The following is a 27723-nucleotide window of genomic DNA, read 5'->3' as shown; positions in this document are numbered from 1 at the left end:
ATTGAGCAGTACGGCATCAGTGTACGACACAAAACTGCACTTACAGCATTGATCGCAATAATACTGCAGTTCTTTTTGTAAGAGGATGTTTAGAATGTTCATGCTGCTCTTTTTTATACAATGTAGGCATACAGTCAGCAGGGTTAGGACTATATTCCAAGTCTTCTGATGCATACAATAACTCTGTCTGATAAACAGACTGAAAATTAAGTTATTCGTAGTAAAATTTTCTTGTTCCTCACACAAAGCTATCATATGTTCTACAGTGTACAAGCAGTGATGGTCAGTGGCCTTTCAAGGGGATGTTTCAATTACAGAATAATGGCAGAATCAAATGTTATACTCATTCTGTGTACTGTTGATTAAGAATAGCCATAAAGATTGCCAGAAACACTATTCATTTAGCTAGTTTATACAACAAAACTACATTATTTCCCATAATTCTCTGCGGCAGCATGAAAGTGATAAAATACAACTCGTCAAATTTATTTGTATAGCACTTTTCACAATACATGTTGTTTCAAAGCAGCTTTACAGACAATCATGTTAATGTTTATAATACCGTTATGCTTTATAGTCACATTTAGCAGATTGATGCTTGTAAAAAATGACACCAAATGTGCATCCTTTACTCTTCATTATGTTGCATTAGTGCTAAAAAAAGCTTCCTGTCTTTTTCAGGAAGTGAAAAATAAAATGAAAATACGAAGGTTTGAGTTAATTTCATTCTACACAAAATCACTTTCAACGCACATGACGTAATTATGTCAAACTCATAAGTAGTAGGTTCCCAGGAGGACTGAGAAGCATTACACTGCCAGTGAAGCATGGCTTTATAGGACTAGATGGACTGTGTGTTCACCGAATCCTACTTTTATGGTGCTTTAATGGTACTTTTTAAAGTTTGACATTTCCTGGTCACTACATGCATTTGTTTCAATGGAAAATAGCTTCAGTCACACGGGATTAAAGTGACAAAAGGGAGCATAAGTGATGATTAAGCTTTCCTTCTGGAGTGAACTATTCCTTTAAACTCAAAAGTTATTGATTGTATGTAAAAATGTTCTGCAGTGCCTACAGCATTATTGAGCAAAGGGCAACACTTGGGAGTGTTCAAAGTTTTGATCTCAAACAAGCATGTGTTGCCCAAAGCAGACAGTAAATTGCTGGCGTGTGTCTGACCTTCTCTCTCTCTCTCTCTCTCTCTCTCTCTCTCTCTCTCTCTATCTCTGTCTCTTTGCCCTCCAGCGTGGACACACAGGGGAGGCCAACAGCAGCCAAATGTCCGCCACAGACAACAAAGGTCTGTCTGCCTCTCCACATGTCTCTCTGTATACAGCCGCTCTCACATTTAAAGCGAAAAATGCTGGGGCTATGTATTACACAAACCATCTTTGTGCATTAAGCCACCTAACATCCATTCACAAACACCACAGCATCATTACAGACAGTTTTACATAGACACATCAGAAAATGTACAAATCTAGAGTCATTTGTGCCTTTGTGAATAAGAAGAGTGCTTAATCGGTTTGACTTTTAAAAAGTGCACTTTGTAATAATGTCAGATTAAAATTTTTGTTTTAAATTTTGAATATTATGTTTTAATAATCTTTTGTCATGCTTGAAAGAAGTATACTTATTTTGTGTTTATTTAATATCCATAATCCAGCCCAATACCTAAACTTAACCACCTTACTAAGCAGCAAATTAGGAGTTTATTGAGGCAAAAGTCAAAGTTAAGGGTTTGTTAATAGCGACGACTGAACCTTAAAATAAAGTGTGACCAAGTATTTTTAGTTCACCACAAATGCTTGTCAGTACATTCAGCAGTGCATTAATCATATTTCAATGACAATAGAAGTAATTATGAAATTACATATAAAAACGTACTTACTGTAGATGTGAACTGAATGTAATGTTTTTATATACTTAATTTCATGTGAATAAAAAAAACTTATTATAGTTAAAATTTATATTGAATGCACTTAAGTAGACTCTAAGTATATTCTTTCAAAGTATATTTCCATAGTAAGTACTCTTACTATACTAAAAGTATGCTGAAGTTTACTTCTTTTTCACAATAGTGATCTTATAAGTTGATTCACACAATGGGTTGGTCATTGTGTTCTAGAAAAGGCATCTGACTCTGCAGGAAAACCTGAGCAGGAGGAAGAGATCGATATCGACCTGGAAGCCCCGGAGACGGAGAAAGCAGCCCTCGCCATCCAGAACCAGTTCAGACGCTTTCAAAAGAAGAAGAAATAGACAAACTTGAACAATTAGGACATCTTACACATGCTTTAGGAAGAAAATGTGAGGAGGGGTAGAAAGCAAGAGAAAGAGAGAGAAGCATAACTTAATCGAGCATGAAATGTAACTAGTCTCCCCTCTGCTGCTCCTAAAGCCACATCTACCCCCCCCCCCCCCCCCCGCAAAAAAACCCTCATCTTTAACTTCCCGCTTTATCTTTGTCCCATACGAGAAGCCATTCTGAGAAAAACAATCTTCTTCTTTCTTTCACACATAGAGTAAGCACAGCACACGACAGTCGCTTCAGAAAAGCACAGTGCAAATGTCCACCTTACATCTTCTCTTGTCTCTTCTTTCCATTTCTCGCTGCAGTTTTAAGTGAAGTGTGGTACAAAATCTCAGGTTTAGTTCGGTTTCAGACAGTGGAAACCATGAGTCAGTTGGGACTTGACTCCCAGAATGATGCCAAAATGGTGACAACTTACGAACACTAGCACGATTGAGTAGTACTGACAAGCGTCTAGTTCCTGTTCTAGTCAAAAAACCTTAACCCAAAAGGTATGCAATTTCCTTACCTAGCTGAATTATTGATGCACCTGCGGTTAGCACAAAGAATCAAGAGACAACAAGAGCCAAGAGGACCTGGAAGAAGACAGGACAAACTGCTTCAGAAAGTGTCTACACAGAAGGATAAAAGCTGCAGCCAGTGGAAGAGATGTCTAAATACAATGTATTTGTGACATTTGATCAGAATAGTATGTAGAGCGAGTGCCAGTGGCCCCTGAAATGAAATCATTGATCAGTTTTAGCCAGTCATCGGACAGGATCAGGACATGCTATTGTGTTACAACAGTGGTAATGTGAGCCGAGGCGCATACGAAGTATTGACTGACTGCGATTCCCAACACACAACCACAGATTTAAAGTCACTGGAGAGATCAGACAAGAGAAACATGTGGATGATGTGAGAAGGAAACAAAAACGCACAAGATTGTTCACCACGAATAGTAACTCCAAATCCCCAGTGCACAACTTCTGGGCATTCACACTTTTCCTCGCATTTAAATCTGCATGTGGCACACTGACCTGCTCTGAAAAGCCAGGCCTCTATCTACGCCTCAGTCTCTTGTCTCAAACTAATTAATGCTCTATTAATTATTATTGGAATGTAACCTCTTTTTCTATTTAAAGGAGACAATCTCTTTGCTAAGACTCAGCTTTGTATGAAAGCTACCTTCATAACCAAATGGGCCAATTTACATAGTCAAAATTCCCAGTCAGACACCATTTATGGTAAAATTCAAAAGAGTTAAAAAGCAAATTCACCCCCAACCCCATTGGTTCTCCTTTTGTTTTTACCTTTCATTAATTCTTTGTACCCACAAGACCGCTTTCATTTGTCCCTCTGTGGTTTTTTTATGGCCCATTTTAAGCATGGCCTCATTCTGCTTCCCCTGAAGGCTTTTCAATCCTCAATCTATCTTGTATGGCATGTCAACTGGGATTTTGAAGCCCGTTTTAGAGTTTGATGGAATATATGACGGAGCAGCTGTGGTCCTTACTGATGTCATAGATACTATATTACAACTAGAACATAATATTATTCAACATAGAGACAAAATGAATAGGGTACTGTATATTGAAAGCATGCAGCTGTATATCTTAAACACCCTGCTTTATGATATTTCTCAGTTCCATTCAATAGCCTTGATTCTATCCTGCACTCGAGTGATTGACATCGGTCTTGTTCCAATTCTTCAGCCGTCTGCTTTCTCCTTCTCGCCCTTCACTCCAAGCTAATCCGGTTAAGGGCTCAGAAATGAGACGTGATAGAATTTGGCTCACAGAGAAAAGAACCTCACCATTCATTGTGCGCGTAGTACTACAGCCACATTTTGCATGTTTCTATACCTTTCCAGCCAGCTGAGGGTTAGAGAAGGGATGGAAGGGTTGACATTTTTCTTGAAATCTGCTGGAACCTTTAGCAATAACGACAATGCTATGAGAGACAGGAGCATCTCCAAGTGTTGGAGACAGTGACAGACCTCTCCGCATCCTCTGCAGGGAATCCACCGAAGTCAAGAATCGCCATCAAATGCATCCCGAACCCAGCCTTGCTTATCTGCTAACCTCTTTAAACAAACCAGGTTGCATCATTCTCGTATTGCTTGTATTCTTTAATCACTGGGCTGAACATCCGATTGAACAAGATAGACATCAGTCACACTGTAATCTGCCCTTGTTAGTCCTGTTTGAATTTGACTGAGAATCCATTGTTGTGTTCTCTTATAACTCTGGTTCACATTGAGGTGCTGCAAGGGTGTGGACTGGACATTTTGGGGTTTACAGTATGTTGCTGCTTTTTCTGTGTGTCCTAGAGAAGAAATGTGGAAATGCTTGTGACAAATCATCTTTAAATTACTGTACTCTATGTGTGGAGGAGTGAGAGATACAGCACTCAAACAGCCCTCTGTTCTTTTAACTTTGCACAATTAAAACTTGCTTTAGAAAACCTCCACCGTGGTTGTTTTGTGTTATTCTTTTATTATCAATCGTCTGTTTTAACCCTACCCTTAAAATACCTGCAGCTACTGGAACTTTCTGTGATCAGATTTTGCAACTCTGTTGAGTCTCCCCTGTTAAAGATGGTACAGTCCATAAGATTGTGGAACTTAAAGGGGTCATATGATGTATTTTTTCCTTTCTCTTTGGAGTGTTACAAGGTCTTGGTGAATAAAGAAGATCTGTAAAGTTGCAAAGACTAAAGTTTCAAATCCAAAGAGATATTCTTTATAAAAGTTAAGACTCATCCACAACCCTCTAAACCGGCTCATTCCAACATATGCTCACATCTCTACATCACTATGTAGGAAGATTTGCATAATGCCGCCCAGATGTTTTACGCAAAGAAAGAAGGCGTACCTTTTGTTCTCGCTGTAGTATTGTTGGCAAACCTCCCACCGCTCACTCAAGACAGATCAACAAAACTACTTTGTTTGACCTTCCAAAAGAAGACTCGACTAGAAATCATGTTTATATCATGTTTATAATAGGTTTTATGTTTATGTCTCATCGCTCCGGCCAGACAGAGCATCACAATATGTTAAGGGGCATAATATTTCCGTCACACACTAGAGGTATTCGGCCAATCACAACGCATAGCTGGCCAATCAGAGCACACCTCGCTTTTCAGACCGATGAGCTTTGTAAAAATTGGTGCGTTTCAGAAGGCGGGGCATAGAGGAATAATGTACAGTATGTGGAAAATAATGTGTTTTTTAACCTTAAACTGCATAAACACATTTCATTACACCAAATACACCAAATAATGTTCTTTTTAGCAGCATCATATAACCCCTTTAAGAAAACACATCATTGGATCCTTTCTAGCAAAGACACGTTAAGCTTGTTATTGTTTCTCTATCCATTCTCCAAACCGCTTGTCTTACTCTGTGTAGGATAACATGGATGCTGGAGCCTATACCAGTGTCTCAGGCCATAAGCAAGGAAACAATCTGGATGGATGGCCGGTCAAACACAGGGATTGTGGGGGAAACTGGAGCAAACTTAATCAAACATACCTCTTGGCTTGTGGTTTCAAATCATGGAACCATTTGTTGACATTGCTTCCCACTGAGCGACTCTATTCCCAGTTTCCTACTTTTTACTTTCAATTGTCAACTTCTTAGTAAGGTGTACAAACAGCATTGTCTGAAGGTTAAACACCTTCTTTTGCTGACTTTTTAAAAATAAACAAAAATAGGACTTTTAAAGACATTTTTTAAAGGGCCAACTATGGATAATTACGGTAGCTGCAAAAAATATACACACCAGAGGATAATACATTTATTACCAATGGAATGCTGACTTCATTAATCCATGATATGATGTCTTTGTGCTAAAATGTTCCCCTCTGTCATCTCCCATCTGTGCGATTTTTTCCTACTGATCTGAGGACAGTGTTTTGTTCCCTATATCAGTTACCTGTGCGATCCAAACAGGAGAAATTGGTCCAAGATCAGTTATGAAGGAAAACTTCCTCCCAGTTCATGTTGTTATCCCCAAAGGAGGTTTGTTTCCGTCTCTCCATCCCCAGAGTCAGTCTGTTTGGCTTCACGGATGATGAGTATAGACTTCAGCTTCATTAGCCGCTGCCTCTGGAGTGCAGGAGCCCATCAGCAACCGCCTCAGCTCTCTGTGTAATCTTCCAAAAGTAGCACATGGGAAGAGACATAGCACTACTGGGTAACAGTATGGAAACTAATGCGCAACACCTAGGAAGCTGGGGATAAACAGAGCGGTTACAGATTGGAGGCTGACAGCTGTAAACAAAAAGAAACTAGTTTTCATCAGTGATCAGTAATGGACTACACTTTGTAGGTAATCTCCCCAGCTCTGTCCAGAGGTCACCAACAAGCTGAGTAACTGCCATTGAGATGAATGGGAATACCAACTGATAGCTGTTTTCAGGCCTTGTAATGAAAACTTGATTCCAAATCGAGGTCATTATCATGTCTGTGATCATGATACAGGAAACACTGGGCAGTTCTCCACCACAGATTGATGTGCTACTCTTACCATATTTTACCTTTCAAACAGCCTGCTTCAGTCTGTTGACGCTGTGCTCTCTCTTCACACCCCTCTGGGGATGTTTCTGAGTAGAGTGTGATATGGTGTTACGGCATGTTTAATTTCAGTGTGATAGCCGTAAGGGCTGTCTGAAGGGGCTTCATGACTCATTATATTGCATCATCCTTTTGATGAATGTTTTTCCCTTTAGTGCACTACTGCGTGTTTAACTGAAGCTGCAGACTGTACTCTCCCTATATCTCCTTTAGACCATTTGATCACATTTTCAACACTGTAAAAATGAGTGTAATTTTAACTGTAAAATATTGTAAAAACGGTACGAAAAAAATACTGTAAATGTTAATAGGTTAACAGTAAGATCCTGCACTATATACAGGGAAAACTGTAAAAGACCTAACAAGACATTTAATGTAAAAAAATGTAAAAGTAAAAAAAGAACAAATCAACGTATAATTTACAGTAAAAAAACAAACAAACAAAAAAAACCCTGTAAACTGATATTCCCAGAACTCCACATTTGTTTATATAATCATGTTTCTTAATAGTTTTGTCATGTTTTTTTTTTTTTTTTTTTTTTTTTTTTATCAGTTATGTACACGTGGTTTGTTACATCTTCTGTTGTTTATTGAATGTTTATTGCATTATTTAATTATCATGTGTGTTACCATGATGGTGTTTAGTGTTTGTGTGAATGATTCTGTGCACCTTCTATATATTAGTATATACTTCAGCTTGTGGAAAAGCTACTTGTGATGAAAGGATTCTTCATATTACTGCATCTATTACCACCTGCATTATTATGGTGGTTGTCGATTTATGTTAAATATACAATACAAATTTTCTTGTTTGTAAATTACAGTTTTATACTGTAAAATTTACAGCTTGTTTTGTAAATGTTTTTACAGTCATGGCAACCACTGCTGCCAAAATTATTTTGTAAAAACTACAGATTTTTTTTTTTCTTATTTTAATTAAGTAATCTAGGTTACTTGTTTTAGGTAATGTATTCAGACTTTTTTTTATTACTTTTAGATTAGTTTTTATCTAACTTGTTTCAGTGGTTCTCAACTCCAGGCCTCGGGACCGCTGCTCTGCACATTTTGAATGTTTCTGAATCTGACACACTCTGTTCAGTTCATGGATCTCTCTCCTAATGAGCTGATGATCTGAATCAGGTGCGATAAATAAGGGTTTTAGGTAATGTATTCAGACTTTTTTTTATTACTTTTAGATTAGTTTTTATCTAACATCTAGGTTACTTGTTTTAGGTAATGTATTCAGACTTTTTTTTATTACTTTTAGATTAGTTTTTATCTAACTTGTTTTAAACTGACCATTTAAGCATCGATGATAATAATCATATGTTGATCGCATTAAAAAATGGAACTACAGTAGGGCCGATATGTATGATAGTGCATGCATGGGTGCACAAACTCTATATTTGTACAGTTTTGTATGATTCTGCTTATACTGCATTGACAGTTAGGTTTAGGGCTGTACTTTCCTGGTTGCTCTTTTTTTCTAAATCTGGTAGTAGGTTTTTTTTTTTTTTTTGGTCCTCATAATAGTTTAGTTAGGGTTAACCCGACCAAGGTAACTAGTCAAACCTTGAACCAAAATAGCTGCCATGTGATGGCCAAACATTTGTGCTTTCATAACATATGTTGGCGAATTGATGGCTGATTCATATGAATTCATACATATTTCTCAACTCATCAAACTCATCAGCTTACATCCTACTGATGGTTATGGTTGGACTTTCATGCTTGCATTTTTTTTTCTTTCTTTCTAAAAGTCACATTGAATTTAATTCACATAAAATAAAACAGTTATGTTTTCTCATGAGATTGGTTTGAGAAAAACCTGATTGAGGCTCAAGGTTTCATAATAAAACAGAAGATACTGTGTTGCATGTATTATGTTAGGAATCCCTCTTTTCACCAGCAGGTTTTCTGTACAGTTTAAAGCATCTGTGTGACTCAACATGATGTCATGAGAAATCTCGGCTGTATGTTCTTTTCTGGGCTCATAGTGGGTGGGAGTGAAAGCAAGAGAGGGATCGAGAGGGGGGAGGAGAAATGAGGGGACATAATGGGTTGTGTGTAAGTGTACACTTAAAGAATACATCGGCACAGGATCTGAGGGGAAGAAAATGTGTGTGTGTGTGCAGTTGCAGCAGCAGCGTAAAGTGCTGTTACGTGGGGGTGGAGAGACAGACGGAGAAAATAAGTGAGCGAGAGAACAGAGCTTCTAATAATAACCCTGAGAGGGAACACAATGATTGAAGCACTGAAGACACGGACAGAAGAGAAAAAGACAAAGAAAATAAAGCTCAGAGTAGATCAGCGAGAAAGACTTCATGTTAAATGGGAAATGGAATAAAACATGGCTGATGAGCGGAAAAGAGGATCAGCTGTGGAATTATGTTTTTAAAACATCTGCCAGACACATATTTCAGAGCTCTTCTGTTCATGTTTACACTGTATTACTCACAGTATCAGTCAGTCATGCCTAGCAAAAATACCTGATCAGGGCAGTATTTGTCCATCAACACCTGTAAAGACGTCTCAAAACAAACTCCAATGACTTGTGTTTGAACACTGGTCAGTCGGGTGTATGTGTGTAATGTCAGGGCACTAAAATATTTACAGGATTGCGGCAATGCTGTGACGGGAATAAAGATGGCTGAGTGCTGCCCTCCTCTGGTGTGATGAAGGTTAAACATCCTCCTCTCCCTCTCAAGACTGCCAGGGACATCTGAAAAAACATCTGGGATCGTATCTAATATAGCCTCACAGTCTCACAGCTGAATGATGTGCATCCTGAGTGTTCAAAAAAAGTAAGATACTTGTGGATATATGAGACAAACTAGGGTTGGGCGATATGACCAAAATCCTATATCACAATACGAGTAATTTTATTTCACATTAACGATATATATCACATTATAGTTGTTTATGCTTTAAATAAAGTCCTTATGATATATATTTTTTAACACAAAAAACACATAATAATGACACAGTCAATATCACAAATAAAAAAAAAAAAATAAATAAAAAAATAAAAAAAATAATAATAATAATAATAGCCTAAATTAAAAGAAATAAACTCATGCTCACTGAAGACAAGTAAGCAGCCAGTGATTAAATAAAAATAAGAAACTAATTACAAGCAATAGGACAAAAAATACAGTATAATAAATACTGTAAATACTACAGTGCATACATTGTATAAAGTAATCAAATGTATAAAAACACTGTATATTCTTCACTGTGTAAATTATAATATCCACAGCACAGCTGTTTTCAACATTGATAATAATCAGAAATGTTTCTTGGGCAGTAAATCATCATGTTAGAATGATTTCTGAAGATCATGTGACACTGAAGACTGGAGAAATGATGCTGAAAAGTCAGCTTTGATCTCAGAAATAAATCGCATTGCTTTGGTTAGCAGAAGAGACAGAAGGATATGCATTGTAGTGTTTCATATATATGACTGACCATTAAATCAATGACTTATGGGGTGCGGCTATTTGAACTCTTAAAATATCCTTCAGCCAATAGAACTGTTTTGGGGTTCAAGTCAGATTCAATCTTAGAAAATCGTCCAGAGTATTTCTCTAAAAGCTTTGATTTTCTCTGCTGCTATTTAACAAAACATTTTTCTTAAAGTTTCTCTTTCCCCCCCACAATCTCTGATGCCTTAAAAAGAAAAGCATGTTGCTTGTGGTACTAATTTACGCCAGTAGGGGCAAACCACTGATAAAACTGCATGAAATTCAGCCTATAAAAATAAAAGAATCTTGCATCATGACAACATGTGATTTAATAATCAGCATGAATAATGCAGTGTCAATCAATAATCGTATAGTGATTTGCACAAACTGTTCTGTAATTACAGATTTCATCAAAGCTCACCATTTTAAAAAAAAACTAAACGTGAGTTCAAAACACAAGACTCAAGTCAGCGACACACACACACGCACACACACACACACACACTGTAGCTCCGGTCACAGGTGGCTGAAGACACACCCACAGCAAACAGAGGCTGGAGAACAGGTTTTGATCAGGTTTTATTCTCACACACCCATCACAAGCCAGGAGAGCTCTGAAGGAAACTACAAGAAGATCCTTCATCATGCAGTGTAAGTCACAATCTCTGTTTATTCAACCTACACCCTTTTCTTAGTTTATCATTCTCTATTATATGACTGAATAATGGTGGTTGTTTCTGACAAACATTAAGCATTTCAAAGCAGGTAGTTATTACTCTTTGATTGGTTGCTTACTTGGATGAAGCCACATGCACGGCCCTAGTGAAAAATAAGTCTGCTTAATTGTATTGTGCACTTGTATATTTTACTTTAAGTATATAAAAATGTACTTGCAGAAGTGACTTAAACAAACTTTTGTGAATGTTTCTTAACACACTTAAGTACACTTTAATGTACTTCATGCCCTTTATGTACACTTTAGCCCCTTTAATAATCTTGTGTCATGTTTTAAAGAAGTACACTTATTTTAATGTGTTGACTAATATACTAAAGCACATGTAAAGTACTTGGTTATCATTTTAATTGTAGTGTTATGCAATATTAGATTTAAAGTTAATATTTATTAAATGTACTAAACTGCAACTTCATCATTACACAACTTATGTAACTACAAACATTTAAATATATGACTGTAAAGTTTCAACAGAAATTACATTATAGTTCAATAATAAAGATATAAAGATAGACCTAAGTATGTCAGAAGTTTTTGTATTTTTTTGGATGTGAGTAAAAGAGCAGACAGGAACAGGGGGTTGTTTGTATTTGAATACTGCCGAAGTCAAAGAAAAGCCGGTTGAACAGCATTCCTGCGATGACACGGTGACGTGTGCATTGTGCTGTTTGCACGTCGTCCACACGTCTGATAAAAACTGTGACTCTCTGAGTTCATATGAGCTGTAAATCTGGTCTCTCACTTGTTGCTGTTAGTGACTGAGACGGATCCATTGGGTTTGCAAACCTGTCGGAGATTTGTTCATCATGTAATCTTTACATAATACTTTTTTTTTTTTTTGAAAAGTTTAATATTTTCCGTTAACTATGAACTAACAGTTTGAATCTTTTTGGTTGGCATGTTTCGTCAAAAGGGACTTTTGTCGGGCCGAGTGCTAAAATAAGGGATGAGTGCCTTGTACTTTGGCAAACAAATAGCTCTTCAAATCTCTCTTCACTGGTTCATCAATATGGCAAACTGAATGCCTGACTCCTAAAATGTTGCATTTTCCCTTTCAAAGCTAGACTATAACTCTCAAATAAACCTCCACTTTGATTCAGAGTCTTTACTCCAGCACAGCGATTTACAAAAAATCTTCTCAGAGTCTGGAAGCTGAAGTGATTTGCTTAAGGACACAAGAGCGACCGAGAGCTCGAGTAACTCTTCAGATAATGGGCCACCTTCACCTGAAATGAAGCATGTGACCTTTGTGTTAACAGCTCACAAGCTTAGCACCTACGCTAACACTCCCGATCCAGTGCCAGTCCGTTCATTCTCCTCTGATACCTTCACATTTGCCTGGAGAGCTGCGTTTCACTTTAATCACTATTCAGTATCATTCTTTGTTTTTGTGAATGTTATTAGGATATGCAATTTTTTTTTTTTTGTATCTGTTATTGTTTAGTCTTGGATTCTTGTTTGGTGATGGGTGTACCCAAAAATCCTTTGAATAGCAGGGTCTTTGACTCAATAGCTATTTTTCCATCCACATAATTTTATGCAAATTTGGAGTTATTTCATAAAAAAAGTGAATTTTTTGCTTTCTTGAACACACTTGAATCTGATGATCCTCTCAATTGGATTCAAATATGCTTTGCACACATGCGCATTGCTGTGATGTGCAGATTCACACGTTTATGTCTTACGAACATGCATTTTTTTTTTACCTCTCATGTCAGTCAGTCGAGGATATTTTTGCCACTGAAATAAAATCTTCTGAAATATCTTAAAAACAACGCTGACACATTATCAAAAATGACAATTATACTTAAAGAATCCAAAATTGGATTTGATTCATTCTAAATGATGAAAATGAGTGCATGTAAGAAGACCTACAGTGTAGTCAGACAGAGCTGCACAAACCTTCCTTCTTCCTGCTCTTTCGTATTCTACTTTTTGGTGCCTCCGATCTAACTCCATCTCTTTCTCCCTCAACCCTTCGCAGGCCCACAGTCTCCGGGACGAATCCTGTCGGAGGAGCAGTTCTCCTGCTCCATCTGTCTGGAGGTCTTCGTCGAGCCCGTCTCCACTCCCTGCGGCCACACTTTCTGTAAGGCCTGTCTGCAGGGCTTCTGGAATCACAGCAAGAAGTTCCTGTGTCCCATGTGCAAGAAAACCTTCTCCAGAAAACCAGAGCTCAGTGTCAACTGCGTGCTGGCCGAGATCGCTGAACAGTTCCAGGGTCTGTCCACGATGTCCTCGGTTCCTGAGTTCATGAATTCCCCACAGAAAGACGACGACTGGGGAGACTTCGCTAAAGCGGGAGAGGTGCCCTGCGACGCCTGCATCGGCCGGAAGATGAAAGCCATGAAGTCGTGTCTGAGCTGCCCGGGATCGTTCTGCGAAGCTCACCTGCGGCACCATAAGAAGGGGAAGGCGATGACGTCACACAAGCTGGTGGAGCCCATACACAACCTGGAGGACAAGATGTGCAAGACACACAAGCGCCTCCTGGACGCCTACTGCCGAAACGAACATGTGTGCGTGTGTAAGGAGTGCGCAGGGTCCTCGCATAAAGGCCACGACGTTGTCTCCACAGAACGAGAGTGGAAGAAAAAAACGGTGAGATTTAACCCTTGTATTAAATTAAAAAAGGGTATGTTCTTTATGGTACAGCGCGTAATTGGACTCAATACAATGTTTCAAAAGTCTATAAAAACCACAACAATAACAAAAATATTTTTGTATATATAAATGCAACAATGTATAATATATATTTAATATATATAATTCATATATAAATGCTTTTGTTCACACTTTATTTTAAGGTTCATTTCTCACTATTAACTAACTAAGTACACTTTTGCTTCAAACTCCTAATTACTGCTTATAAATATTTTGTAAGGTAGTTGTTAAGTAAGGAGTGTAGAATATGGTCATGCAGAATATGTGCTTTATACGTACTAATAAACTGCAATAATATGTAATATGTAATAAGTAATAAGTAAATAATAAGTAATATGCATGCTGATAAGCAACTAGTTAATAGTGAGAACTGGTTCCTAAACTAAAGTTTTACAATGCTTTCTTGTAGCTCAAAATGTAGAGCACGGCACCAGCATTGCCAATGTGTTGGGTTTGATTCCCTGGGAGTGCAAAAAAAATAAATAAAAATGCATTTAATGCAAGTTAAATTTCATAAGTTGCATGAATGTAAATGTTAACTCTCTCATAGGTTAGCAAACGAAAGTACTGTGCAAAAGTCTTAGGCCATCGGTCTGATTCTTCATGTAATCGCAGATGGACTGATGATGCTGAGATCAGATCTCTGTGTGCAGCAATGGCTGTTGTCACATTATTGTGCATACAAAAATCTCACTGCGTTATTGCAATGAATAATAGTAGAAATGTTGGAAATGTAAATAAATATTTCCTACTGACACACTACAGCAAAAGATAGATACAACTGACTTAAAACCAGTTTTTGTTGGTGAAAATACTAATGGCCTAAGACTTTTGTACAGTACTGAACATCAAAGAAATGTGTTCACTTGGGTCAGGCAGCTGACTTTAAGCATGAAATTATGTATGCAGGTCAAATTGACCCACAAACATTATAATCAGAATAAATTATGAATACACATTCCACAACAGTGAAATTCTGTATCCACACTTTGCAGGCTTGTTCATGACCCTAAATGAGCACAAGTCACAACATTTCAAGGATAACATCACAGGGTGTTAACCAGTACTTCAGACAACTTAAAAACCAAACTGACTCACCACATAATTACTGAAATTTATTTTGGGAGCTTGAAAATTCAAGAAATGTGACTTGTGGATCTTATTGTTTGGTTCACAGAATCAGCTGGGAAAGAAAAGGTCAGAACTGAAACATCTAATCAAGGAGCGAGAAAAGAAACTGGAGGAGATCAAGCAGTCCATCAAAGTGCTCAAAGTGAGTCCGTTTATACTGTGTGATGCTTCTTTTCTCGAAAGGCTGAGTAGTCTTTGATCATTTTTCTTTGATCAGTTCAATGCTCATGTACGTATATTATATATGCTTGGTAATTTTAAATTAAGTTTAAATTTCTGCCATTTGGATTTTTGCTAAAAAGCTACTTTTACAAGTCTTCAGACTTCAGATAATCAGTCAGAAGTAACTAAATGCTTTTGACCTATATCCATTAATCTGTAATGCAGCAGCAAATCATAATAGATGATTAATTACAAACTGTAAATTCTGCTTGCAGCTATATTTATTATGCATGGTAAAGCAACACATAAACAGTAGGTCACAAATAATTTGACAGTAATCAATAATCATAAATAATAATTATCTGTCATCAAAGTCTACATAACTAATTAAATCTCTGCCTTGAGCTCTGTCCCTGTGAGGATTCAGTTAACAGACTGTGGCAAGTTCATGAGTTTGAAAACCTGAAGATATTATAGAATTTCACAGAACAGAAGTTGTGATTTCCAGACCTGGAAAGTTCAAGGACGTTAATAAAATGTTGGGAGGGGGAATCAAAAACTGGAAAAGTCCCAGTACAGACCCAGGGTGAACGCTGCCTCTACCTTAGACTGTTCTGTTGAGAATATCTGTTTACCTTTTGTTTCATCATCTGACAAAACCAGTAAGAGCACTGCAAATATTTGCCCATGCTGTCACAGCGCTCTTTAACTGAGAACATTTCACTTCGAATGCTGAACAACACAAGCAATTCCAGATAAAAGGAAACAGAAAAGCCTTTTGTTCTTGACTGGACATAAATATATCACTTGAGTTACAGGAAGTGTTTCTGTCTTAAAGTGGAAACAGAGCTGAAGTCAGTGGCACGTATGACATCACTATTGACAAATACCTCCAAAAACAGAACATTTCCATCCGGGATATTTTATCCTTCCTGTGAGATCGGATTCGGGTTTGTGTCAGTGACATGCAAGGTTAATGTGTCAGGGTTTTGCTTGTTCAATAACTGTAAATAGATCACAGGGCCATCAAGAGTCACATTTAAAAATACAAAGAGGATCCAATTACATAGAGAGAGAGAGGGAGAAATAACTCATATTAGCCTCATTAATGCTCATTAAAGCATTACTGATTACAGTAATTACTGTAGACAGAGACAAAGATGTCGGAGCAGGTATAGATGTGTTAGAATGTAGATGTATTATTTACACCTCAGGAAAAACAAATATTTCGTCAGGCTGAATTCAATTAAATTCATGCCATACAATCGGTTGCAGTCAGAACATGAAGCTTTCAGCTGCTTAGCCACACGACCACCAGAAACTGCATATTCAACTTCACTTTCATTTTAACAATGAAATATAAATAATAAAATAAATAAATAAATAAAAACAATAATTTATCACAGACATGACTTTCGAAAATAAAGCTATTCATTCATAATTGAATGCAAGCTGTAAATAAAGTGAGATTGTATTATTTTACATTTAATTATTGCATCAGTTTATCTGCTTTAGAGTTGATTTGAGATCTATAGAGTCTGTTCTGAGAGTATATATAATATGACTTTTTTACAGTAAAATAATGAACACAAATAACAACTGTATTTGGGCTGTAAATGATTATTTTAATGTTTCACAGTCCTAGTTTTTATGTAATAGAATGGGTATTTAATGCAAAGGGGAAAAATACAAATGTGAAAGAAGGAAAAGAATGTTTATGGAACAAATAAACATACACAAGTGTAAATATGCGGAGAAAGGAGACAAAATAATACATGATCGATCTTAATTAAGGGTTCTTCGGTTAACTGCTGTATGATGACACATGGTATCCTCTCTGTATTCAGGACAGCAGTCAGAGGGAGGTCGAGGAGAGCTGGACGGTTTACGCAGAGCTGCAGCGGCTGCTGGAACAGTCTCAGGCCGAGCTGCTGGAGCTCATCACCACGCGGCAGAAACAAGCGGAGCAGCAGGCCAAAGATCTGGCCAGCGGCCTGGAGCACGAGCTCAACACCCTGAGGAAGAGGAGCAGCGAGCTGGACGCACTCGCTCAGACACAGGACAGGGTGCTCTTTCTACAGGTCAGCATACACTGCCATTCAAAGCTTGTTTGTTTGTTTGTTTAAGATAAATGAATACTTGTATTCATCAAGGATGCATTAAATTGATCAAAAGTGACAGTAAAGACATTTATAATGTTGCAGAATATTCCTATTAAAAATAAATGCTATTCCTTTGAACTTTCTATTCATCTGTGAATCCTCTAGATTGACACAGTGTGCGCATCTGAGCTTTGTTAATTAAACCTAATATTTTTCTTCCAGTTCCTGCCATCTCTTCCTCCTCCACCGGAGCCGTCTGATTGGTCATCGGTGTCCGTGAACACGGATCTGTATCTCAGCACCATCAGGAAGTCCGTCTGCTCTCTGGTGGACAAGTTCCAACACGAGGTCAAACGGCTTTATGGGAAAGGTGAAGAAGCATGTCCAGGTTTTTCCTGCACTTTCCAATTCATTTCAAACTGCTAATTTACATGCTCTGTGTATTCTTCATGAAGTGTTTATTTTCCTTTCAGAACTCAGGAAGCTGCAAAACTATGCAAGTAAGAGCCATTCATATTCGCATTAGTAACTGAACACTGCAGGTCTGTGTGGATCAGTTCCATGTTTCAATCTTTTTTAGCTGAATACATATTTTATCTTCTGGATTAAGAGATGAGAGACACAAGGTTATTTTTAGATCAGTGCAACTCAAAGCTCAATCTGTTCCTCTAGAGGGCAGGCTTGAGCTCGCTGCCACTGCATTATCAAGCATTACACTGATTTATGACAAAACCAGTGAGAAGTAACTGTAGTACTTAAGTAATTGTGCCTCATTTCTATACTACACTATTATTTTAAGGAATATGCAGCCACGCCAAATCTACAAAAGAGAATATCAGACTAGAACTGTTAAAACAATTATCTTTATTTAAAATGTTTCAAGTAATAATACTTTTCCTTGTGTTATACTGGGATAAATCATACTGGGAGGAGTGCTAAAATTGTTGGACGTGGCGTCCTACCCAGAAAATGTTCCACCAGCCATCACTGCCTTTAATGTTAATAAAACAACAAAACACAGAGAAATATCACTGACTGCTCTGGACTGATGAACTTTAATACAGTTGCTTTAATGAGAGTCAGTGTAGCATTTATACAGTGATAAAACAACCAGCCAAAACACCCCAACAACTACTACATAATAAAACTCCCTAGCAACCAGATAACAGCACAACAGGAACCACTCATTAACAAGCAGATCTCACAATACCTTCACAAAATGACAGATTTCACAGGTCATCATGACATCGTGATCTCTTATAAATCACACTCTCACATCTGTTTTCTATGAGATAACTGTGGTAATCCATCTTTAAAGGGACATCTCATGGTTGCTTTACAAGCAGAGACTTTGACCTAAAGCAGGGATCCTCAAATCTGACCCACGAGATCCACTTTCCTGCAGAGTTTAGCTCTAACCCTGATCAAACACACCTGAGCATGCTAATCAGTGTCTTCAGGATCACAGGTAGGTGAGTTTGATCAGGGTTGGAGATAAACTCTGCAGCAGATTGGCCCAAGATTTGAGGAACCCTGACCTAAACCAAGTACCTGATTCAAAATTAAACACAAATTGCCTATAAACAACAATACTCAAAACCATAATTCAATCAGCTGATGATAAATCTAAGCAATTAAAGAGCAACACGACACAATTTTTTAATCACAGTTCAGTAAACAAATATTGAGCATCTTACATTTTAGGCACATCCCTGCCAGTTATTTTGTATATTTTTTGCTCTGCCAATCATAAAAAAAGCTAAAAATCTACACTGATCACCAGAGTACTATTCATACTATTTCAGTCTTCCTACTATTTCAGACATCACTTCTAATTTATTTGTTTATTTTCAGTGTGCTGTTGTGAGGAACACAGCAGTGGTGTTTTGTCCCTGAATGAATCAGTGTTGTTGAACAAACTGATTGAAAGAATGATTCAATGACTCATTCATTTCTGTCTATTTTTGCGTTCACTAATGGGAGACATAACTGATTTCGGTCTCCTCTCCAGGTGAAGTGATCTTGGATCCTGCCACAGCTCAGCGTGATCTCTGTCTGTCCGAGGACGGCCGGCAGGTGCGCTATGAAGAGCAGCGAAAGAGCTCAATGCATTCAGACACGCCGCGGCGCTTCAGCCCAGCGCTGTTTGTCCTGGCGCGCGAGGGTCTTTCCTCTGGCAGACACTACTGGGAGGTGGACGTGGGACACAAGACCGCTTGGACCATAGGAGTGGCCCGGGGGTCCATGCGACGCAAAGGAGAGATCCGCCTCAGTCCAGAAGGAGGCTTCTGGTGTTTATGGCTGAAGAGCGGAGAAGTGAAAGCTCTTACTGGCAACAGAGTTCCTCTGCATCTCGCCACACTGCCTCAGAAGCTGGGCATCTTTCTGGACTACGAAGCTGGCCAGGTGTCCTTCTACGATGTGAAGACACACTCTCATCTCTACACATTCACTGATGTGTTCACTGAGAGCGTCTTTCCCATTTTCAGCCCTTGCATCAATCATGATGGAAAGAACCCCGGAGCGCTGGTCATAACCGCCGTTAAACACAGCTGAGACCCCAAACTCACAACGATGCATGAGATTCTTTTAAATGGACTTTCTAAATGGATTCTGGACAAATAAAACTCTTTTTTAAATGGATTCTGGACAAATAAAACACTTCTATAAGTTATCTCTGTAAACCGGAAAACACAGTGTGGGAACCAGCATGCATCTGTAAGAAGACTATACGTTACTTAATGTTCAAATGTACAGACAGTTCAAAATACATATACAGTGCTGTTAAAAACGTTTGGGGTCAGTAAGAAAGAAATGAAGTCTTATTCAGAATTGATGCATTAAATTGATCAAAAGTGATAGTAAAGACATTTATAATGTTACAAAAGATTTATATTGTTTCAACATTGATAATAATCAGAATTGTTTCTTGAGCAGCAAATCAGTATATTAGAATGATTTCTGAAGATCATGTGACACTGAAGACTGGAGTAATGATGCTGAAAATACAGCTGCACATCACAGCAATCAGTACCAGTTTAACAGATATTCACATAGAAAACAGTTATTTCAAAGTATTATTGTTTTTACTGCATTTTTGATCAAATACTGTAAATGCAGCTTTAGTAACCATAATATCTTACTGGCAACCAACTTTTGATCTGATGTGTCTATTGCTTTCCTTTCCCCTATTGTTTCCAATATATTTGCATTACCCATTTTTTTTTTTTTTTAAATATAATAATCTTTGAAGTTATTGACTCCAGACCTTTGAACAGTAGTGTACTTTGGTCCACTTTGGCTCCATGTTACTATTAACATTAATGCTAAATTGAAGTTTAACCATTTTTCAATTTGTGAATAAAAGTATAGAATTGTAACAACTTGTTAAAATCCACACTCTAACCCAATCATTTATCCATCTGAATTTGTTTTACTCAATGAGAATTTTTTGTATGAATTTGTGTGGGTGATACAACGATATGAATAAGCTAAGTAAAGAATATATCAACCGTATAGATCAGATCATTTATATATTGCCTGTGTTAAATTTTATAACCAGGATGTTTGAATAACGGGTTTGTAATGAGTTTTTCAGAACTTTTGAATAAAAAATATAATATTAATTTGTCATTCCATGCCATGAATGAATGTACTGTATAATAGATGACTGCTAAATAAAAGCAACAGTCAGTGAATGGTTAATATTTCCTGAAATTAGAAGAGCCTGGATGTAGTCAGGGGTGTAAGAGCAAAACTAGGCTATAGGGGAGGGGTGAGGGGGGATATTTCAGGGTAACTGTCCTGTCAGCTGTCCCGCATGTCTCTGCTGTCCAGACCAGGACAGTTGTTGTGGTCAGTACCATTCGACTACCACGAACCGCCGGTGAGTCTCTCTTTAAAACACTATGACTCTTCAAGACAAAAAAGCTTCTGTAGAGTGAATGAAGACGATTGAGGAAACTGCATGTTCTGCATGTCATTTCAGCAAATACATAGCCAAGATGTGTAGAAAAAGACTCATTTGCTAATGAAAGCACGCTCAAACATCTTGAAGCTCTTCTGTTGCCAAACAATAGTAATGGACAATTATTGCTAAGTCTGTAAAAATGTGTTTAATAATCGGCCTTTAAAAACTATAGACTGAATGGTGTTATGGATCCAGAAAGGAGCTGGAGTCTGGGAAGCCTAGTATTTTTGGAGTGATGTTAATCTTTGGTCCTATGAATAGCCAGGCTTTACATATTCCTAAAGTCTTTCTGTGTCAAAGACTGCTGCATGTTGCTAAGACTGCAATGCCGCGAGCCAACCGGCGGAGGATTGCTTAACAAATGTATATTTAACACACTGCATAGCTGTCAATAATGCCACTGAGTATTTTTTTTTTTTTTTTTTTTTTTTAAAGACTGTTAATTTAGAGATTTTTAGGATTTGTGCTAATTTTGTTCTAGCTTTATGGGATAAAGTCAATGTAAGAACAAAACTGATTACTGTGAATTTCTTAATACACAGTATTGGTCTTATTGTGCACCATTCATCATCCACACAACTACATTTTATTGCTTTGAAACTACCCTAATTTATAAGGTACTGTTATAGGTAATACAGACTTTCTAAAGTCTTAGCAAATGATGAAAAATTAACTAAAATAATTGTTTTCCATTGAAATATGTTGATTACCTAGAGAGAAAACTGCATTTAGGCCCTGCTCAGTTCTGACATAAAACATCTTCTTCTCACGATGCAATCAATTCCTGATGGATGATCTCAAACACCAACCATTTTTGTCATAACATTAATGTGGGCTGTAGTAAAATGGGGTGTGAATGCGGGTTCATGTTGACTAATATACATACATAATTACATATTTTAGATGAAAGCAAATTAAAAGTATTAAACAGCTTGTAAATAAACGTCATAACTCTATTGGTTCCTCAAACTGTCACACACAGTTTGGACAGTCTCTGCTTGTTTGCAGTGCATGGATAGATAAATAACTTTTTTTAAAATAATGTTTTAAAAGTTTTCTTTACTCAAACACTATGCCCATAAAGGTTAATGCTTTATGTATCTTGGCACACATGCTTGACTAAGACACTCTTCTATCTATAGACATTACAGTTTTAAATAGTCTGTGGAAAGCTGCTAATCTTCTATTACATGATATTCTGGCCATTCAGTGACAGGAAATGCATTCAACAATGGACAAAGCACATATCACAGACATTTCACTGGTCAAAAACTAAAACAATTCAGCTCAATTTTGGTTAAATATTAAAAATATAATGACTCATGCAAGTGTCTGACCAAATTTGACAATTCTTTGTTTAATTGATTTAGTCATTTCCAAAAGTAGCAGAATATAATATTACCTATACAAAATATAAAATAAAAAAATTATAATAATAATAATCAAGGAAAAAAAAATTAAAAAAATCTCTTCTCAAATCAGTTACAACAAATTTTATATATTGTATATAAAGAAATATATTTGTGTGTGTGTGTGTGTGTGTGTGTGTGTATATATACACCTCTCAATGCTTTCTATACATTCTAAAGATTTTTTTTTTTTTCAAAGTTGGAAGTCTACATCTGTTTGGAAGGCACATGATTGTCCCTCTGTGTGTAGAGGAATGGCATCTCCCACCAGAATGTTAGCGGCGGAGCAGGTGCACTGTTCCATCTGTCTGGATGTGTTTACCAACCCAGTCTCTATCCCTTGTGGACACAACTTCTGCATGGCCTGCATTGGCAGCTACTGGAAGTCCAGTGCCCTCTTCATGTGTCCAATGTGCAAGAAGACTTTCTTCAAGCAGCCCGACATCAGCATCAACACAGTGCTGAGGGAAATCGCTGAGAAGTTTAAGGAAATTAAAACAAACCCAGTTGTGGAACTTCAGAAGATAACGCAACCAGACCCAAGACAGAGCCCTGTGGAACTCCCCACAGAAATGCCTAAACTGATACCTGCTAATGGATCATGGGCCCTGGAGGTGTCCTGCGATGTGTGCACTGGCCCTCAGCAACAGGCAGTAAAGTCCTGCTTGGTGTGTTTGACGTCTTACTGTGAGGAGCACTTAAAGACCCACACTTCCCGCTTCACCAAACACAAGCTGATCGAACCCGTGCAGAACCTGGAGGACCGTATGTGTAAGAAGCATGAGAGGTTACTAGAGCTGTTTTGTAAGAAGGATCAGACCATAGTGTGTGTGCTGTGCACAGAGATGGACCACAGGGCACATTACACCATTCCTGTCGAACGAGAGTGGACCGAGAAAAAGGTAGATGTGCCACTTGTCATGACAACAGCAATTTTTATGGTGGCCAATGCTCTTATTTTTGTCCACTACATATAATGACCAAATGGATGACACTTAAGTGCTGAGATTTATTACAAATCTCAGGATGGACTGGAAAGACAGATCTGTATCTGACTCTGTATGTCATTGATAAGCATGACACATAAAAATGCAATAATAGTAGAGAGTAAGATGTGTGTCAATAACCTTTGATGCGACTGACTTGAGTTTGAATCCGCCATTTGCTGAGCTTGTTCTTCTCCCTTTTCACATCACATATCAGATCAGAAAGGCATTCATTTTCAATAAAATGAAGTTCATATTCCAAAAGTGGAAATAAAGTGCCTCACAGATGTTTACTGTGTACAGTAAGGAGTAGGTATAGGGAGGGCATTACTGTCCCAATATGTTGGCAGCCATTTAATAATTAAAAATGATACATTATTATTGCATATTGTTTTATATTGTAATACAATACTGAATTTCAATCAGCTATTTACAGTTATTGCAAAGAAAATGCTACTATTAAAAAATAATTTTGGCAATCAGGACTGTACAGTAGTAAAATTTAAATTAGCCGCTACAAAAAATAAATAAATAAATAAATAAATAAATAAAAAATAATAATTTTGGCAATCAGGACTGTACAGTAGTAAAATTTAGGCTAGCTAGGTAACATTAGCTTGCTATCTAGCTAATGATAGCTAATATATAATTTTGTAGCATTAGTGTATAAAAGACAAGAGTCGTATTTCCCACTAAGTAAATAAACTAAAAATCACACAAAAGATTAATCCAAAGCTATAATTTTTTTAGTGCACAGGTACCTGAAGAGTGTTTCAGTTTGTAGGGAAACAGACACACACGTTCAAACATCACCAAGTAGAGCTATGCCAGAGGCGATTTAAAATGTTTAACACAATGCATTGTGACTGACAGGCCTTGCTGAGGAAAACTGAAGCTGAAGTCCAGCAGATGATCCAGGAGCGACTGAAGAAAGTTGATGACATCAAACACTCCATAGAGTTGAACAAAGTAAGTTTAAGTGTTTCTCTATGTCTATCAGAAATCTGAAGAGCGTCAGCTTAGTTAACATGGACAGATGTTGGCCTTTCTTTTCCTCAGTGCAGTGATCCGTGTGACTTAAAGGGTTACTTCACCCAAAAATTTACATTCTGTCATGAATGCGGTGGAGACTGACACGGAAGGGAAGAAATTGTTGATGTCATTATTTTTGTTTTCTTTGCACACAAAAAGTATTCTCCTAGCTTCAAAAGACAAGACACATATATAAACGCTAATATCTGAATGTCCTTTGAGCATGTAAAACACACACACACAAAAAAAAACACACACACACACACACACACACACACATATATATATATATATATATGTGTGTGTGTGTGTGTGTGTGTGTGTGTGTGTGTAAACTCACAGTTACGCATGTCCTAAAAATTTCATACAAACTTTTTTTTTTTTTTTTTGGATTTCTGTCACAGAGCAGTGCTCAGGCAGAAATCAAGGACAGCATGCAGGTGTTCTCGGACCTGATCCGAGCGGTCCAGAAAGCCCAGGCAGAGCTGGTGCTGGACATCGAGGAGAAACAGAGGAAGACTGAGAGCTGGGCCAACGGACAAATACAAGAACTAGAGCAAGAAATAGATGCTCTGAAACTGCGAAACACAGAGTTAGAGTATCTCTCACACACTGAAGACCACATTCACTTCCTGCAGGTGGAGCACTTTACTTCCGAGATGCTTTTCATGTTGAACGAGTGACATTATGATTCTTATTAATGTTTAAACTAATTGTACAGGTGTAACTGGCATCTAAGATGTTTTGTGATCATTGATTGCAACCACATTCAAAGGATGTTTTACAGAATGTTTTAGAGTCTGTAGATCTCAGTCAGCTTCTTTAATGTCCACTCTCTTCTCCTCTAGAACTTCTCATCGTTAATGTCTCACCCACACACTAAAGACTGGTCTGAGACCTGTGTGTACGCGGATCCGTGCGTGGGCACCACCAGGAGAGCTGTGCTCAAACTAGCGGAGACTCTTATGGAAGAAGCAGAAAAACTTGCAGAAATAGGTATAAGAACACTTTTCAGCAATGATACTTTATTTTCACCACAAGAAGTGGCACAGTTTTAAATCAGGTTGGTTGTAACCGTGAAAAATTAGCTTATTTGTACTGATTTGCAAATCGTAAAAAACCAAACCAACAAATAAAAAAAAAAAAACTGTAATTGCAGATAATATATTATAAATAAAATAAAATGCCACTTAAATGTACTTAGAGACACTTAACAATTAAGTACACTAAAAAGTGCCCTTTGAAAAGTTAAAAGTTTTAATGAAAGTTCATTTTAAATCATTATATTTTAATAATCTTTTGTCATCAAGCAGTACAGGAGTGTCCAAACCTGCTCCTGGAGGGCCACTGTCCTGCAGAATTTAGTTCCAACCATAATTAAACGCACCTGAAACAGTAAAACAGAAACGTCTGTAAAATCCAATGTGTAAAACAAATGAAATTTCCTTTACTTGTTTTATTGATGCAACTATTTATTTTTGTCATCATAAACAGAGCTGAAGAGGGTTCAGAAGTACTCAGGTACTGTTTCCTTGTACATTAGATCTGTTATACATCATTAGTCCACTTTGCATTTACGTGTGTTTATCTCATCTGTCTGTTTGGTTTTTCACTCATGTCTCTGTTGTATGCTCCCTATGAAGTGGACATCACGTTTGACCCGGACACAGCGAACCCCTGGCTGCAGCTGTCTGAGGACGGCCGTCAGATGCGTCACCTGGGCGCGTGGCAGGACCTGGCCGACACACCTGAGCGCTTCGATACGGTGGTGATCGCTCTCGGCCGTGAGGGACTGTCCTCTGGACGCCATTACTGGGAGGTCCAGGTGGGCGAGAAGGACGACTGGTACATCGGTGTGGCCCGGGCGTCCGTCAACAGAAAAGGCAGGATTTCGGTGAGCACGTCTCAAGGCTACTGGGCTCTAGCCATGAAGAAAGGCCAGGAATATCGCGTTTCTTCCTCTCCACCCCTGCTGCTCTCCATCGAGCCCAGGCTGAAGAGAGTGGGAGTCTATGTGGACTACGAAGAAGGACAGGTTTCGTTCTACGACGTGCAAAACAAAAGCCACATCTACACCTTTATGGACTCGTTCGAAGAGAAACTCTTCCCGTTTTTCTACCTCTACTGCTGCGACAAGGCGTCAGACACCATGATGATCTGTCCTGTGCAGGAGACGTCTCACACTAAACAGTGCTGAATCACGAGCCACGCAATGACTCTACACTACTTCTGCTTCTATACTATTACTTTGTGCATATTATCGATATTTAGTTTTATTGCATGGCCACGCATAAGGAATTATTCACAAACAACCAAAGCATACAAAACTGAAATATACATGAAATATAATTTAAAGTGAAATAAAATTGAAATATTCATGTAAATCAGTGCAAGTGTATATATGTGTGTGTGTGTGTGTGTGTGTGTGTGTGTGTTTATACAAAAAATTTAATCAGGTTTATTGGCCAGAATGTGAGGTAAGATGTAACAAACTGAACATGACGAGGCTGAAAACAGCAGTATTTGCCAAGTGATTAAGATACAAATGTTAAATAGGTAGGCCATCTGTCCGGTTTAAAAATATCATGTCCATCTACCGGCCTTGACTCCTTTGTCCTCCTTTTAAAATCATCACTATTATATACTTTATTCATTATTATATAATTAATAAATAAAGTTAATGAATTAAAACATAGGCTAAGTTTAAGCTTATATTATATGTGACCCTGGAGCACAAAAGCAGTCTTAAGTCTCTGGGGTATATTTGTAGCAATAGCCAAAAATACATTGTTTATATCAAAAATAAAAATCATTAATTAAAGCCAAAAATCATTAGGATATTAAGTAAAGATCATGTTCCATGAAAATATTTTGTAAATTTCCTACCGTAAATATATAAAAACTTAATTTTTGATTAGTAGTATGCATTGCTAAGAACTTCATTTGGACAACTTTAAAGGAAATTTTCTTAATATTTTGAATCTTTCTTTTTTTTTTTTTTTTTTTTTTTTTTGCACCCTCAGATTCCAGATTCAAAAATATTTATATCTCCCAAAAATATTCCTCCCAAAAAAAAACACACAAAAATAAAAATCATATATACACATTTGAGATGGTGTATAAATCTTTATTATTTAAAATTACTATATATATATATATATTATGTCTTATAATTCAAATTACAAAAATAAAATA

The 27723-nt window shown here is 37.5% G+C and overlaps 2 protein-coding genes across 3 annotated transcripts; both read left to right on the top strand.

Moving 5' to 3' along the window:
* The first annotated feature begins 10948 nt into the window (after nucleotides 1–10948).
* LOC109055325 (E3 ubiquitin-protein ligase TRIM39-like) lies at nucleotides 10949–20103 on the top strand. The gene is made up of 7 exons (XM_042761229.1): nucleotides 10949–10990; nucleotides 13057–13673; nucleotides 14914–15009; nucleotides 16877–17110; nucleotides 17354–17501; nucleotides 17605–17631; nucleotides 19143–20103. The coding sequence occupies exons 1-7, from the start codon at nucleotides 10984–10986 to the stop codon at nucleotides 19685–19687; spliced, it is 1674 nt and encodes a 557-aa protein (XP_042617163.1). The 5' UTR covers nucleotides 10949–10983; the 3' UTR covers nucleotides 19688–20103.
* A 791-nt stretch (nucleotides 20104–20894) lies between these two features.
* Nucleotides 20895–26916, top strand: LOC109055324 (E3 ubiquitin-protein ligase TRIM58-like). 2 transcript variants are annotated; one of them, XM_042761221.1, is made up of 7 exons: nucleotides 20895–21017; nucleotides 22763–23412; nucleotides 24370–24465; nucleotides 24933–25166; nucleotides 25377–25524; nucleotides 26023–26049; nucleotides 26172–26916. In XM_042761221.1, exons 2-7 carry the CDS (start codon nucleotides 22765–22767, stop codon nucleotides 26723–26725), a joined length of 1707 nt encoding a protein of 568 aa, XP_042617155.1. In that variant the 5' UTR covers nucleotides 20895–21017; nucleotides 22763–22764; the 3' UTR covers nucleotides 26726–26916. The 2 variants fall into 2 exon arrangements, with proteins under 2 accessions (XP_042617155.1, XP_042617156.1); XM_042761222.1 differs by having other exon boundaries at nucleotides 20905–21017; nucleotides 22710–23412.
* The last annotated feature ends 807 nt before the right edge of the window (nucleotides 26917–27723 follow it).

Source organism: Cyprinus carpio, chromosome A7 (genome assembly GCF_018340385.1).
Source record: "Cyprinus carpio isolate SPL01 chromosome A7, ASM1834038v1, whole genome shotgun sequence".
NCBI lineage: Eukaryota > Metazoa > Chordata > Actinopteri > Cypriniformes > Cyprinidae > Cyprinus > Cyprinus carpio.
Note: the sequence above shows the minus strand (reverse complement) of the source record. Positions and strands in the feature narration are given on the sequence as shown.